The 14,484-nt window shown below is 34.5% G+C and overlaps 1 protein-coding gene across 1 annotated transcript; it reads right to left on the minus strand.

Moving 5' to 3' along the window:
* Nucleotides 1-440: 440 nt before the first annotated feature.
* LOC112695163 (transportin MOS14) lies at nt 441-14,152 on the minus strand. The gene is made up of 27 exons (XM_025747403.3): nt 13,778-14,152; nt 13,296-13,373; nt 13,122-13,184; nt 12,910-12,957; nt 12,639-12,785; nt 12,237-12,368; nt 12,061-12,101; nt 11,441-11,532; nt 10,521-10,648; nt 8,607-8,682; nt 8,329-8,449; nt 8,144-8,243; nt 7,793-7,874; nt 6,623-6,705; nt 6,217-6,336; nt 5,349-5,400; nt 5,044-5,199; nt 4,224-4,347; nt 4,052-4,133; nt 3,885-3,973; nt 3,706-3,780; nt 3,513-3,567; nt 2,938-3,057; nt 2,390-2,482; nt 2,171-2,316; nt 1,201-1,378; nt 441-1,086 (listed from the first exon to the last, which is right to left on the minus strand). Exons 1-27 carry the CDS (start codon nt 13,898-13,900, stop codon nt 808-810), a joined length of 2,883 nt encoding a protein of 960 aa, XP_025603188.1. The 5' UTR covers nt 13,901-14,152; the 3' UTR covers nt 441-807.
* Between the last annotated feature and the right edge of the window lie 332 nt (nt 14,153-14,484).

A 14,484-nucleotide genomic window follows, 5' to 3' on the forward strand; every position in this document is an offset into this window, starting at 1 on the left:
ACTCCGGAGAAGTGAGAACTGATTCAGGTAACATTCAACAAGTCTTTTTTCATAAAGGATAATGTGTAGAGAACTTTCAGGACCTAGAGGCCACCAGTCAAAGTTGCAGTAATCAAAGTCCCACACTATATCTTTGTTCTTTCTGCATTTCGATAGAATGTAGCGCAATACATATATTCTTGGCAATAACTGTAGCCAAATATAATTGAACTAATGATATACCACAAACAAGCTCAATTCTAAGAAACTATTTAGTACTCATACATTTTGTCTTTCCTTAAGCTCTTGAGCTTAACATTTCTAATCACAATAATGAACAGTATGTATCCAAGTCCAAGCAAGCATAAGACTTTTATGATTAAAGCAGCTGGCATATTAACATGTCAAACACATGCGGCCATTTTCCAGTTTTAAGAGCCCTAAAGTTTGCAACACCAACATTCATTTAAAATTGCAACAACTTTCATTGTCCACTATATTTCCCCACCTTTTTTTTTTCCTGTTTACATTTAACTTACAATTGTATGGCAAGTAACTCGGCCCCCAAAAATGAAACCCAGGACAATGACATCACTCACCAATCCCACATCTCCAGCATATAAGACACACCACCTAACATAATTTCTTCCAGCCAACACAACAGAATATGCAGGGGCAGGAATTCTCCTAAAAAACTGGAGAATGATAATTGATTAAAAGAGAAAGAAAAAAAAATGAATATAACAGATAATACACAACAAGCTAGCCTAACCAACAGACAAGGCCTAACCAAAATGGCCCCCTCTATCACAGGCATTTACCAATAATCTATGATACAATCCCCAAATTCAACTCAAGGGGTCTCAAAGCTTCTTGAACTATTTCCTGAACTGCTCTATTCCGTCGGCAAACATCTGAGAATTCTTCAACAGGAACAATCAACCCATTAGTATCACCTCCAGATGCTGCATCAGAAAGGGCGGATAAGAATCTTGATCGCTCCACGTCAGTGATAGCTGTTGATGGAATCAACAACACACACTCTTTTGCCCATTCCAGTGCTCGTGACCCATATGCTCGCATTAATGCCAGTAATGTATAAGATACCTGAGACATTCAGAGAAAAATAGTTTGCAAGTCATCCTTCCATCAATTTCTTTTGGGTTAATATATAATATATGAAAATTAGGAAGTTACGTCAACAATGACTTGAGAAATTACCACATCAACTCGAGATTTAGGAAGTGCTCCTGTTAATGAGGCAACCAAAATTCTGGTGATGCTGGCGCCTCGAGGAATAATTACACCATCTCGGATTGGGATAAATTGCTCCCCCAATGCAGAGTTTGCAAGATCAAAAATGTCGGCTAAGAAATGCAATATTGACTTGGAAGCCTCCCTACAAAGATGATGCCAAAGCATAAAGAATGATGCAATAAGCACTAGAAAATTGGTGCATGGTCTGAAATGAAATAATTGATGGTATTCTTTACTCCGCTTATACATACCATCGTATTCCTTTGGTAATTCTATATTTTATGATATGCAGAAAGAGCTACTTATGTCAATAGTTATCCCTCGTCTTAAACTTCATAAAAAGTAAGCAAAACGAATGCATTACATCAGAGATTCAATACATTGTCTTTATTACGAGTAAAAAATGTCCACACCTGCACTTATGTAGGCAAGTAAGAAGTGAGACAGGTTTTCTTGTGTTTATCCAGTTGCTAATTCATTGCAGAATCTTTTGTTTCATAGTTCGTAGAGTAGATTGGGTTGGTCTACCTATATTATCATAGACATTTTCAATACGGTATTAAAGGATTTGATGGAAGTAAAGGGATCTTAATTTTGTCAAACTGTGGACTTGTTGAAATTGTGTGCCATCTTAGTTGTAGAGGAATGCTCAACTTTTTTTCAAGGTATATCAGTTCAGAAGTGTGATAAAATATGGTTCTAGGCTTGTATCTGGTTCTCATACAATGGTCTTCTCCCATTTGCAGTTTCAAATATGCGCAGACATCAAGATGCCATCGTTAATTGGGGTTTTATTTTGCTTGAGTATTATTGATGAATTTATACAGACATAAATACCACTCAGAAGAACATTGGTTTAGCTTTCAAGGTTGTTTTGTTAGAGAGAGAGAGAGAGAGAGAGAGAGAGAGAGAGAGAGAGAGAGAGAGCCAATACCTGTGTTGTACCGTGATCCCAATCATAGAACAGTCAACTAATGAAGGAAGAACAGACGATGGAATAAATAGTTGAGGACAGTAGCGAATACACCTTGAAGCCAACAAAAAGCAATCATCTGCTATATCAGGCCGAGCTGTGAACTCCTGCAGCGAGAAATAATGATCCAGCTTGCCACACTACCAATTCATATGTTGCAAAGAATGACATGGATCATACCTGAATATTTGTGAGAAGCCGGGTGGTGTGCTGGAAGAGAGCCTCAATCAAATTCTTCAAGTAGTCAGCACAAGATGGATCTGAACCAAAAATCTGAAAAACCAATAAACAATCAAAATTATAGCGAATTAATTACCACTTAACATCAATTGTGTACAATTTATAGTCAACAATAGAATCGCGAGATGCATAACAGTCAACTTTTGTTTATAGAATATACGAAATTCAGTTAAGAAATGAGAACAGGCAATAAAATATTACAAATTTGCAATACTGAAACACACACACTAAACAAATTAAACAGGCATAGAATGTTGCCATACTTCAAAATACTCAAAGTAGCCAACAAAAATTCAATGAAATTAAGGCAATCCCCTTTGCCTTCGCATACCAGATATCCCTTTGCCTTGGCATACCAGAGATGCTCCTCTAAAATCGAGAACCACTTCTAAAACCAAAGGTACCACTAGAGCTAAAATCATGTATAACTTACGCAACATATTGTTACTAGAAATGGTGATAACAATGGCAGGATAAAATAAAAATACCTTTATAACTTCACTGGAAAGATAAAGAAAGCATGGTTGATGATGCTGCCTATATAGACTCTGAATCTCTTCCAGCATGGCACCAATGGTAACACCCATGAACCTTCCAGATGTTCTCACCTAGAAACATGTGATAGAATATTGCCACAGAGCATTCAATATTACAAACTAATCTTTTTCAACGTTGACAATGCATAGAACCAGAGTTGAGCATTTGTACAGGCTCTTTAGGAGGAAGAAACCACCTGGGAACTGGCATTAAATTTTAAATTTGTATCATTGACATGGCTGACAAACAGCCAACTAAAACATAGCTTACTACACAGAAGAAAAACAGCACATCACATTGTGTTGCAAACATGATGAAATTCCATGCATAAACATGACAGATCACAGAATCAAAATTGGAGAAAGCGTTGATTCAGGCACACAAGAGTAACATTAATAAGAGTGTTAAAATTAATTGCCTAATTCAATTGCACAATTCGATGGTAATTCACACCAGCTTATTATGGTGGTGGTTGGTTATTTTACATTTAAGGACTATAGCAAAGCTAATGGTTTAGCTTACTCACTGCATATTTACATGCTCTGCATAGAGATTCCATTGTTCTCATGTCCCATGCACGACTGGCAATATTGTCATAAAAATTGTCTCAGACAAAGCAAGCATCAAAAAGTAAAATAACAGATGAATGAATAAACAAACAAACAAACAAACAAACTTAAAGAAAAATATGGAAATCAGAAGAAATTTGGGTTACTTACAGATCAAAAATAGCTTTGAAAATAGGCCAGAGCCGTTGAATAGCATCTGCCACAACTTCAGGATGGTTTACATACCTACAAGCAGAAAGTGTTCACAACTGTGAAAAAAATTGTTTAAGACAACACAAGGCTGGGCCTGACATGGGGGAGTGTAGGCATAATATAAATTCGGAACACACCTGAAGATGTAAGCAAATCTATCAATGTGAATTGTTAACTGCCGAGAAGGTCTTTTGCTTAAGATCTCTGGACCTTGATTGATGGCTTCCTGATATAGCAAAATGTAGAAAGTGTAATTATTAAGGAAAAATGTATGACAAAAACATCCCTGTACACCAATACTAACCTGTAAAGGAGATATAATTGGTATGCATAATGCCTCAAGAGCTCTCTTCGCATCATCTGGAGGAAGTTCAGTAACAACCACACTGCATAGGAATTATGATCAAACCACATCAGTCGAGATAGAATCAATCACCAAAAATACTATCCCTATATATTTCAAGCATCCTGGATACCTTAAGGCCTCAACTAGATGCAACGAGTCCTCAGCAGGGACTTTGAAACTATCTTCCCCATTCACGGTCCTATTGTAGATATGGAACAGACCCTCTAAGCATCCACAAAGCTTTTTCCGGCAGTCTAAAACATAACCAAATCATTTGACTCATGCTTAACATACCGAATAATGAAAAAAATTTCAATCACAAACTCTAAATACTAACGTGAAATCTGAAGTAAAAAAATAATAATAATTATTGTCTTCATCTTAATTTTAATACTCTTCAATCTCAATTAATAGGTTCCAGAAAAAGTAATAGAAATTAACTTTTGCAGATACAATAAAAAAAGAGATTAATAACAAAACTTATTCAATCACTTGCAGATTACGAGCTGTGGACCAAATATATCCTAACACTCAAATCTAATCCAGAATCAAGTAATATTTGAATAAATATATCCTTGTTTAGCTATTATCCTCAATCAATATCCTCTTTTAAAAATTCTCCATAAGCTACTTTTGCATCTTTTTTTTATAAAAGGAAAAGTAGATCCCTGTAATACTTTCTTCAAACACAATCTAAGCATAAATAAGTTGTATTCCCTAATAAAAGCACCAGAAAGTTTTGACGACGTATGAAAATGATAGAATCAAACACTCCAGACAAAATGCCAGTGCTAAACTTAGTTAGGAGCACAAAAATTGAATTGATATCTGTAATAGTCTTCACTCTTCATCATGTTGGCACCAACTGTTGTAACTCACAAAATCAATTCTTTAACTTTCCAACAAGCATACAAAAAGTGAATTGAATATACTCAAACAGTAAACTTTACCATCACAGATGTGCCTGAATGCCAAAGCAGCAGCAGCTGCACATTCCTCGGATGTACCCATTCCCTTCATTAAGATATCCAAAACTGAAGGCAGTATGGACACTCCACATGATGCAGAATCAAGCCATTTTGAATAAGCTCCAATTGTTAAGCACACTAAAATTATGGAACAAGCAGATAAACAGCAATTTAATTAGTAAATTTGGTATTGAAATTTAAAAGGAAAAGCTACATTATTAATTACACATACAGGGCAATGGGCCAGGAACTAAATAAACTTTGAGAGAGGATAACAGGCACATTACCAGTCTGTAGTAACTGGGGTTGAAGTGGAAGTTTCGGAAGCAGAGCCATGATCTGCATGAAATGTGAATATAAATAATAGAATCCATAAGCTAGCAATAGAACAAGTTTAGAGAGAGACTGTGCAGTTAACATAGTGCATGTAAATCTATGTAACATGCTAGAGAGTTGGTGTTTTGAGTAGAAGTTTTGGCTGCTAAACCTTACATGGATTGTCAAAATTAAAAGTTATTTACAGATCATTAATGTTTAAATTAATGATCTGTTGATGATTAATGTTTAAATTTTCTCCATTACTGTTCGTTGTCATATTATATAAACTTATTGCTTAAGGTAGTATTTGGATTGTGTATTAGACAGAGACAATGGAGTCAAAGACATAGAAAATGTCTCTGTTGTTTGTTGGTAGTAACAAAAGACAAGGCAAAAAGGGAAGGGGGGGGGGGGGGGGGGGGGGGGGGAGGGAGGAGGGGGTGGGGGGAGTAAGTTCTATCTCCACTGTCCCCTTATTTTGGGTAGTACAGTAAACACAGGAACCTGGTACAAAAAGTTTTAGTATATTTGTAATTGTACTTCTGTTGCAGGGAAATGAACCAATCACAGCTTAAGGGGATTGATTTTAAAGCACAATAAGTTGTATCACATCTTACTATCAATCTCCATATCCAAAAGAGAGCAAAAATAAAATAAGACATGCTCAGAATTTCATCCACATCAGTTCAGAGATGTAATGAAAATGAAGGATTTTGTGACTGATGTTAAATATCAAGTATCAATTGAAATAATTAAAACTAAGATGTTAAATCATGTAGCCATATTTGGGCAAGATTAATATAACCACCATTACAAATTTTTAAGGAGTAACAATACCTGAGGCATTACTTCTGCTTCAACAACTGACACATAATTTGATATAGCCCGAATACAAAATAAGGCAGCCTCTGCTGGACGCCAATCCTTGTGTTCATTATTACCATGGCCAGATACAGCCTAAATTTTTGAGATTGGGTGCAGAAAAGGGGGTTAGGAAGTCATATTCACATTGTTTAGGCAAAAGCAATTTAGATAATGAGGAGGAATACAGACAGGATCTACAATTTAAAGGATAATATTTAACCAAAGGCAAAGGAAAAAGAAAAGAGAAGTCAAGATCAAGCGATTAATGAAATTTATGTATTACATAGAAATTATGAGCTCAATCTCTCACAATAAGAAGTTCCAAAAATAATCAATATAGACAACGCATCTTCAATTCATCCACATATACAATACACACCTCAAGGAGTTTCATATATAGAATTCTTAGAGTAGCATCACCACCAAGAACTGATGCCGCATCCGTTAATACATCCGCAACAGCTGAAACAACAATTTATTGTTAGCCTTTATAGATACCATGAATTTCTGGTTAAGGCCTTAAAGCCTCCACACACAAAATGTGAGCAACAAATTTAAGCATTAGTAGTAATTTTTTTATTGAATAAATTTGACAAACATTTGCAGTGAGCACCTGGTACATATCCATGAAAACATAACTTCCATCTGCTACATATATGGTCAAAATACTATCTATTATTACATACCATATTGGACTGTCACTTATCAACCAGCAGTTCAATGCCCGAGTGTGCACTAATTTTCTATTTCCAAAAGAAAGAATGAAAAATCCATATATTACAGAGCACCAGTGGCTACTACTGCACTGTCACATTTATAGAATATGCAATTCGAAACCACAAACTATTGACGCCTACAACGTGAAACAATTCAGCAATACTAATGAAAAAATATGGCTCTATAACTTAAGTCTACAAGAACAAGAAATTCCACAACTTGCCTTTAGTACACTGAATTATCAATTATCTATTACAAATTACAAATATAATGGGGAATTGAGGATTCCCCCATTTGGTGTCCAATTCTTAGGTTCCAAAATTCCCCCTTTTTCTCTAATAATAAGAGTGAATACCCCATCCGGCCCTTGACAATTATCTCGAAAGGACAACGAGGCCCCCAAGAAAAAAAACACCCAATCCGGCCCCTGATAATTTTTTTTTTGAGACTGATTAGCCCCTGTGCCAAAAAAAATAACATTAATTTTTTTTTGGCATAGGGGCCTCATTGTCCTTTCGAGGTAATTGTCAGGGGCCGGGTTGAGTTTCTTTTTTAATCAGGGGCCGAGTTGGGGTTTTTTTTTTGTCAGGGGCCTCGTTGTCTTTCGAGGTAATTGTCAGGGGCTGATTTGGGTTTTTCTCTAATAAAACTTTCAGGAAGTTAGGGCAGGCACTAAGTGCATACACATTATTAGCAGTAACAGTGAGGATACTAGTAATCATGATGAAATAATATTAGTATTCAGTACTCTTATTAGAAGGAATTCAATGAAATAATACATGAGACATAAAAGAGGATGACAAACAAATGCAAGACAACAATACCATATTACCATATTTTGTCTGCTTAAATTCCTTAAGGTCCTCATATGATAGGTCTTGATAATCTTCAGGATACTGAACTCGAAAGCTAACCTGTAAAACATCCATGAAAAAGGTAGTAACATGAAACATTTAAGAACTACAGAAACTATTATCTAGAAATAAGAAATGCAATGTCTCATTTAATCGAACATAATATTATGTATATAATGCTACAACACTGAGAACAACTTAATATTACTACAATACAGGTTGTATATATATTTACCAGATATACAAAAAATAATTTCAAGGTACCACACATAATTTCTTGATGCTGTGCGTAAGATTTTGAAGCCTAGTTTCTAGCCTGGAAGACTTACCAGGGATACAAGTGACTCATATGCAGGACAGAAAACCAGTAGCCTCCTATTTCTCTCAGCTTCAATTGATGCTTCATTAACGTATTGAATGTAGGACTCCCTGCCAGACAATGTGTTGATTTTATTTAAGTGTGATCAAGGAAAAGAGCAAGTATACTAAGTATATTTTCAAGGGAGAAAAGCACCTTCTAGTCAAATTCAACTGAAGACTGTGCCAAAAGTTAAAAGTCATTGAAGCTATATCATATTCTGGATGTGATGCAACTTCCAACAATGCATGCACTATCAACATTGATTCATTTGGCCCTGGAAAATTAATTCATCACAACTTAGATCACTTAACATCACCAAGAACCACGACTCCACGAGTAACTTGTCAATGGTCCAAAGAGATTCAAGCTACACGAGAAAGCACAAATGATTCTCAGACAGAAACCAATAAAAAATTATCTTGTAAACATACCAGTTGCAATCAGTTCCACATATGAATCACCCATATCTGCAAATAACCTAGCAATTGCCTTTACATCTTCCTCATCCTAAAGGCAGATAAAAGGATCATGAAGTAGACCAAAAGTAATATAGGAAAGCAACCAGTTGCCTTTTAACTATTAGTGTTGGTAACATATAATGGATTAAGCATATTTACGACAACTTACAATGGGAAAGAATACCAACCATTTTCTATTCCTATGGCCATTCACTTTGTAGCTGAATTACTCACAGGAGTTTTGGATGAAAGTTATCTAAATGAATACCAATATGATGGTAATTTCTTTAAGAAAAAACTTGCAAGACAATCAAACTTTTTCTGCGACTAAACAACTCATCAAGTTGTACATCATAAGTGCTCATAGTCATACTAACCCCAGCGATGTACAAACAAAGAAATAACAAGATCTCTTTGATTGTTTGGGGAATTGATACCAACAACATGCTCCAGAAGTGAAGGCCCCTTTTGTTTGCTTTGTCCCATACACGTATAATGTGCAGTTTAAATTCCCAATCTGGGACTCGTATCTTATGCATTATCCGATAGCAAGATCTCATCGGATCGGTCTTTTTGGTATCTTCGGGAATCTTGGGTGTCCCATCGAGTTGCGTCAGTTGCCACTCACTAAGTTTGAATGTTTGGACTCATGTCAAAATGCAGAGATTCTATACTCTATAGTAAGTTAGTATTAAGTATTAACATGATTTATGTTTAGTAACTTTTATACAAAAATGAATTATAATAAAATAAATATTGTTTGGATTACATTATTAAAAATCACTTTTAGATGAAGAATTACTGAAAAGGACATAAATTTGAATAACCTTTATATATTATCTTATCATTTTATTTTATATATTTGAATAAATAATTTTATTAATCAATTTTATAAGAAAAAGTAATATTTAATTATTAAATTAAAAATAACATATAAAAAATTACAAAAATATACTGTATATAAAAAAATAGAAAATAATATACAAATAAATCAATAGTTTAAGATGTTAATGTAAATGAGTATTAAATTAAATTATAAAACACTAATAAAGTACATAAAAGATAATATAACACATTATACAAAATCAGTACATAAAGACACTATTATTTCTATTACAAAAAAAAATATAAAATTTAGATACATAATAAATAAGAATATTTCATCAAATATATTAACTTTCCAAGCGTGTTGCATTTTTCAGTACTCTTTTTTAGTATTTTATTTTTCACACACTATTCTTTTTCTAGTACTCTCAGTGCTTTTTTAGTGTGCTATAATTTTTCACTATGATTTTATTATTACTTATTAGCTTTTGTTTAATTTGTTAAAAAAAATAACAATAATAAACATAATAAAAAAGCTTATAAACAGTAAATAATAAAAAAAGAGGACTCATATGAACAGAAACAATAAGAACTCTATAAAAAAAATAACATGCATGAAAGGTAGGGTTGGTAGAAAGGAAAAAAATTCTCCCAATTAATGGTACAACGCTATCAAGTGAACACAGAAGCTATAAAGCTTTTTGCTTCACGTAAATGCGGGTTAGAGTACAGAAACACATCTGCATTCAGAAGGAAAAAAAACAGTGGACAAACAAGAAATTGAAGCGCTCAAGGAACTTGAACATATTTTTTATATTTCAAACACCAAACCAAATACACCCTTAGTATTCTAGTAGGTCTAAAAACTGTAGCTACTAAACTAAATAAACAGAATAAGCGCCACCAGGTGTAGAAGAATACAACTATAAGCAAATAGATTGAACTAGATCACCAATAAAAGATGAAAAACATAATGAGATACTAAGGAATATGATTATAAACAAACAAAGAATCGGTTATGGCCTAAAGCAAACAAAATTGAGAACTCAGAGAATTGTTTACCTTTGTTGAATCACTAAGCTGTGTTTTAAGATTCATTACTTTAGGTACAATTACTTGAATTAAGGGCATATTTGCAGAAACGCCATCAACACCTCCTGCTGCTGTGTAGTGTATTAACTCAGAAATCACTGTAATAAGTAAAAGTGAATATTATTAAACTGAAGTTACTGGGTAAAAGTAAAGAATGAAATATGTCAAACTAACATGCCTTTCGCAAACAGAGAATCCAATTCAACAGTCACTTAGATACGTTATGATAAAAAAAACATAATTGTGATTTATAAATATAGATATTTTGGTTTTTTTTTTGGGGGGGGGGGGGGTAAGGGGTGAAGTTGGCAATAGCAACAGCAATCTGGCTACTTGTGTACAGATTTTCTCAAGTGATTAAATCTTTCTTAAAATAACAAAATAAATAAACAAATAATTTTTGAAAGTTAAAGAGAGGGGGGGGCGCTTAATTTAAGGAGGAGAATGGAGTAAAACATCAAAAAATAACAATAGAACTGGCAGGAGCAAAAGGTCAATATTTTTCATATTTCCAACACAAACATGAGCTATTGACACAAAATGAAATGCATTACATTTTTTGGATAACTAAAATGCATTGAGTATTAATTATAAAGTTCAATTATTTTATACCGATTGTATCTTAGAGAGTACCTTAAATGATATCTTATGAGTGATTTCTATACTTCCTTATATTTCATGATTTAGTTGTTATTCAAGAATCTAGGACTTGATGCTTTTTCTTCTGTGACAAAATATATCAAATAAAATGAATATCAAACTTCATACTATTCATTAGCTTATTTTATCATATCTTCCTTCCTACATTTCATTGCTCAACCAACAAAAAGCATATGAATATTTACGAAAAATAGAAAATTATTAGTATTTTGCCATGCTATCATATATACCATTTACAGATGCCTCAGAAAGAAACTCAGAATTCAAGCTTGATAATGCTGTAAGAACTAATGGATGGGTACTGAGAACAGATCCGGGAATCCTGAAACGAACAAAAATTTAAAGAGAAATAGTAAAGCCAATGGAAAAAGAAACACATAAACCAAGATAATAAAGTTGTAATATTCAAATTAAATACATATCTCCCCCATATTCTTCATTAACTTTATAAACCCTTCCTGAAATTATACAGCATTTGTGGAATGCATCTATGCTTTCCATCAGTTTCACTTGACAAGTCTGTTTCCTATAAGTTGAGATACTCATTCCATTCAACATTCTTTTGTTTAAAAACCAACTGTCAATTATATATGTGTGATTTTAAAATACCCAAATATATACATATAGTTGAGAGCACTATAGATCACCCAAAAAAAATTAACTAAATGCTTGACAGTAAAGCACACTCATCTGACAAGCTTCCTCCAATATGCTACACAATTCAGATGATTCATTTATACAAAACAGTTCTTGAATAATTAATCTTGATCAGAATAATATATTAATAAATTCAATAAAAACAACTTAGCCGAACACTCCAATATGCAAAGAGGTAGAAAAAAATTAGTACCCATGCTTTAGGCGAAGCCACGAAGCAAACGCTTCAAGAACCTGAATGATAACCAAGAAAAAAAAATCACCATTGGAGAATTCATCAATAAAACTGAGTTTAAAATACCTCAGTCATGCCAACCACTTAGGGCCACACACACACACACACACAGAATACAGGAACTCATTGCCCACCTGCTCTTTAAGCTCAGAAATAGCCAAACAAGCTGTCAAAATATTTAGAGCAATCTCCATTTGAGAAGTAAGCTCTTTTTCAAATTGACGACGCCTTTCAGGTCGAGCTGCTATCTTATAGTTTAATACTTCCTGTTTATAAAGACAAAATACATTAAAAGTATGCATGCAGAACAACCAAAGAAACTGTTAATCAACTTGCAATAATTAAAAGACTTTGTCACAACCATTTATATAAGAATCTACGAGCTGCATGACATTACTTGTCAAATAAAATACTATCCTTCAAGGCAGCAACTTTGAAAATTATAACAACTTGTCACTTAGTAACTCAAACTTTAGGCATTTGTCTCATTAATAAAATGAAGAGATGACACATAATCACACATATCATATTATGACCTCTGGCAAAACTGTTAGTAACTCCAAGAATCCTGGTATATATTCCGGATGAGAATCCATCTCGTCCCTAAGCCATTTCACTATACCACCATCTCCCCAATCTTCAGCAGGCACATGCACAGCCAATGCAGCCACAGCAATGCTAATCTACACATTAAAAAGATTTGAAGAATACATTTGGTTACCCTAAACTTCCATTTAAATATATTCAAATGATAATAAAAATAGCTGTAAGAAAAGATAGAACGGTGCAAAGGACTTCTAGATGAACCTGAGTTCTGACTTTTGGATGACCCTTGTGGAACTTTTTTAGCAAGTTCTGTGTTCAAAACAACAATGAAAATAAAGCCTTAGCAAATTCATTACTTATTGTACATACTAACGCATCTGAATGGTCATAGCTGACAGACATCAATAATTCCCAACAAGCCAGCAGACACTCTCGGATCACCTCAAAATATTACAAGATGGATAGTCACTCACATTTAATGAATCACGCAATGGCCGGAAAGCTGTGGAAGGTAGCTCCTCAAAGTCTCGTTGCACCTTGATCATACAAAATTAAACACTCAAAATCAACAAGAAAAAAGCTTAAGGGCAAGCATTTTGTAGTAGTGCGTGACTACATAAAACAATAAGTACAATAACAGTGCTTACCTTGCTTCTCAAGGTCTGAGAACAAAATATCAAGGTTTCCAGATTGCTACTGGAATCATGTAGCAAATTATCAGCCACCTGCAGAATTCAAAATCATCGACAAATTATCAAACACGGTACCAAAATTTCATTTCGGGACTGAAGTAACTACTGGGCTCAGAATTCACAACCGAAAACCCTAAATCCACTCAAAACACAAGAGGTTCACAAATAGAAACGTTGCACATAACTTCCAGCTCAGCTCGAGCTCCAGAATCAACAAAAAGCATCAAATCAAACACGATACAGCTCATCACCGATAATGAAGAAACCTCCCTATCACTCACTCCAAGATCAAATCGGAAAATGAACGCCAACATATAATAATAATAATAATAATAATAATAATAATAATAATAATAATAATAATAATAATAATAATACATTTAAGAAACCAAAGAGAAACGAATCGAGATAGCGGAGAATGGGATTCAACAGAGGACCTGCCACGCATCGAGAGTTCGCTGGAAATCCTGAAGGTAGCGATCGGCTTGCATGCGAACCGCATCATCGGGGTGATGGTACAGTGCATTTAGGGCTTCCTTCACAGTGTTCTGAAGGTCCATGCTCCAATTCAATCCGAATCGTATCGAACCGAATCGTAGCACCGATTAGGGAAAGACGAAACCGAAGCTCAATCTCGCTGTGGATTTATCAATTTTCCGCTTCTTCTTCTTCTTTCGTCTTTAGGGGCACACTGCGGGTTTTTGAAATGAAGTGTGTTTTGTTCTCTGTGTTTTGTTGATAAAGCGACGAAAGGGGTTTTTGGCGCCCGGTGAGGGGGAAGGGTTTGATAAAACTTTGGATCAGCGACCCTTATGAGAGAGCGATTCTCGGCCGTTGGATTCTTTGACGATTTATTAACTTTGGCTGCGTAGCGCTTACGGTGTGTACTTGCTCTATTAGAGGAAGAGTAGTAGGCAATAGGGTGCCGTTGGATATGGACACGTGGTAGACGATTGAGATGGTTGGAATAGTGGGTCCCTATTACAGACCGTCAATGCGTGATTCCCCGTTGGACGATGACGCCCGACCTGCAGTTTTATTATTATTATAAAAAAAAAAAAGAGGGTTACATTATAATTAGACAATAGTGGGACAGATTTTGAAACATAATATAGAAGAGAAATACAGAAGTACATGATCATAA

This window comes from Arachis hypogaea, chromosome 1 (genome assembly GCF_003086295.3).
Source record: "Arachis hypogaea cultivar Tifrunner chromosome 1, arahy.Tifrunner.gnm2.J5K5, whole genome shotgun sequence".
NCBI classification, from domain to species: Eukaryota; Viridiplantae; Streptophyta; class Magnoliopsida; order Fabales; family Fabaceae; genus Arachis; species Arachis hypogaea.

Coding starts and splice junctions, on each gene's coding strand:
- LOC112695163 (XM_025747403.3), bottom strand. CDS start 13,900: ATGGACCTTCAGAACACTGTGAAGGAAGCCCTAAATGCACTGTACCAT. Junction 3,568..3,705: donor TTCAAAGCTATTTTTGATCT/GTAAGTAACCCA, acceptor CAATATTGCCAG/TCGTGCATGGGACATGAGAA. Junction 3,058..3,512: donor GCAGAGCATGTAAATATGCA/GTGAGTAAGCTA, acceptor ACATGTTTCTAG/GTGAGAACATCTGGAAGGTT.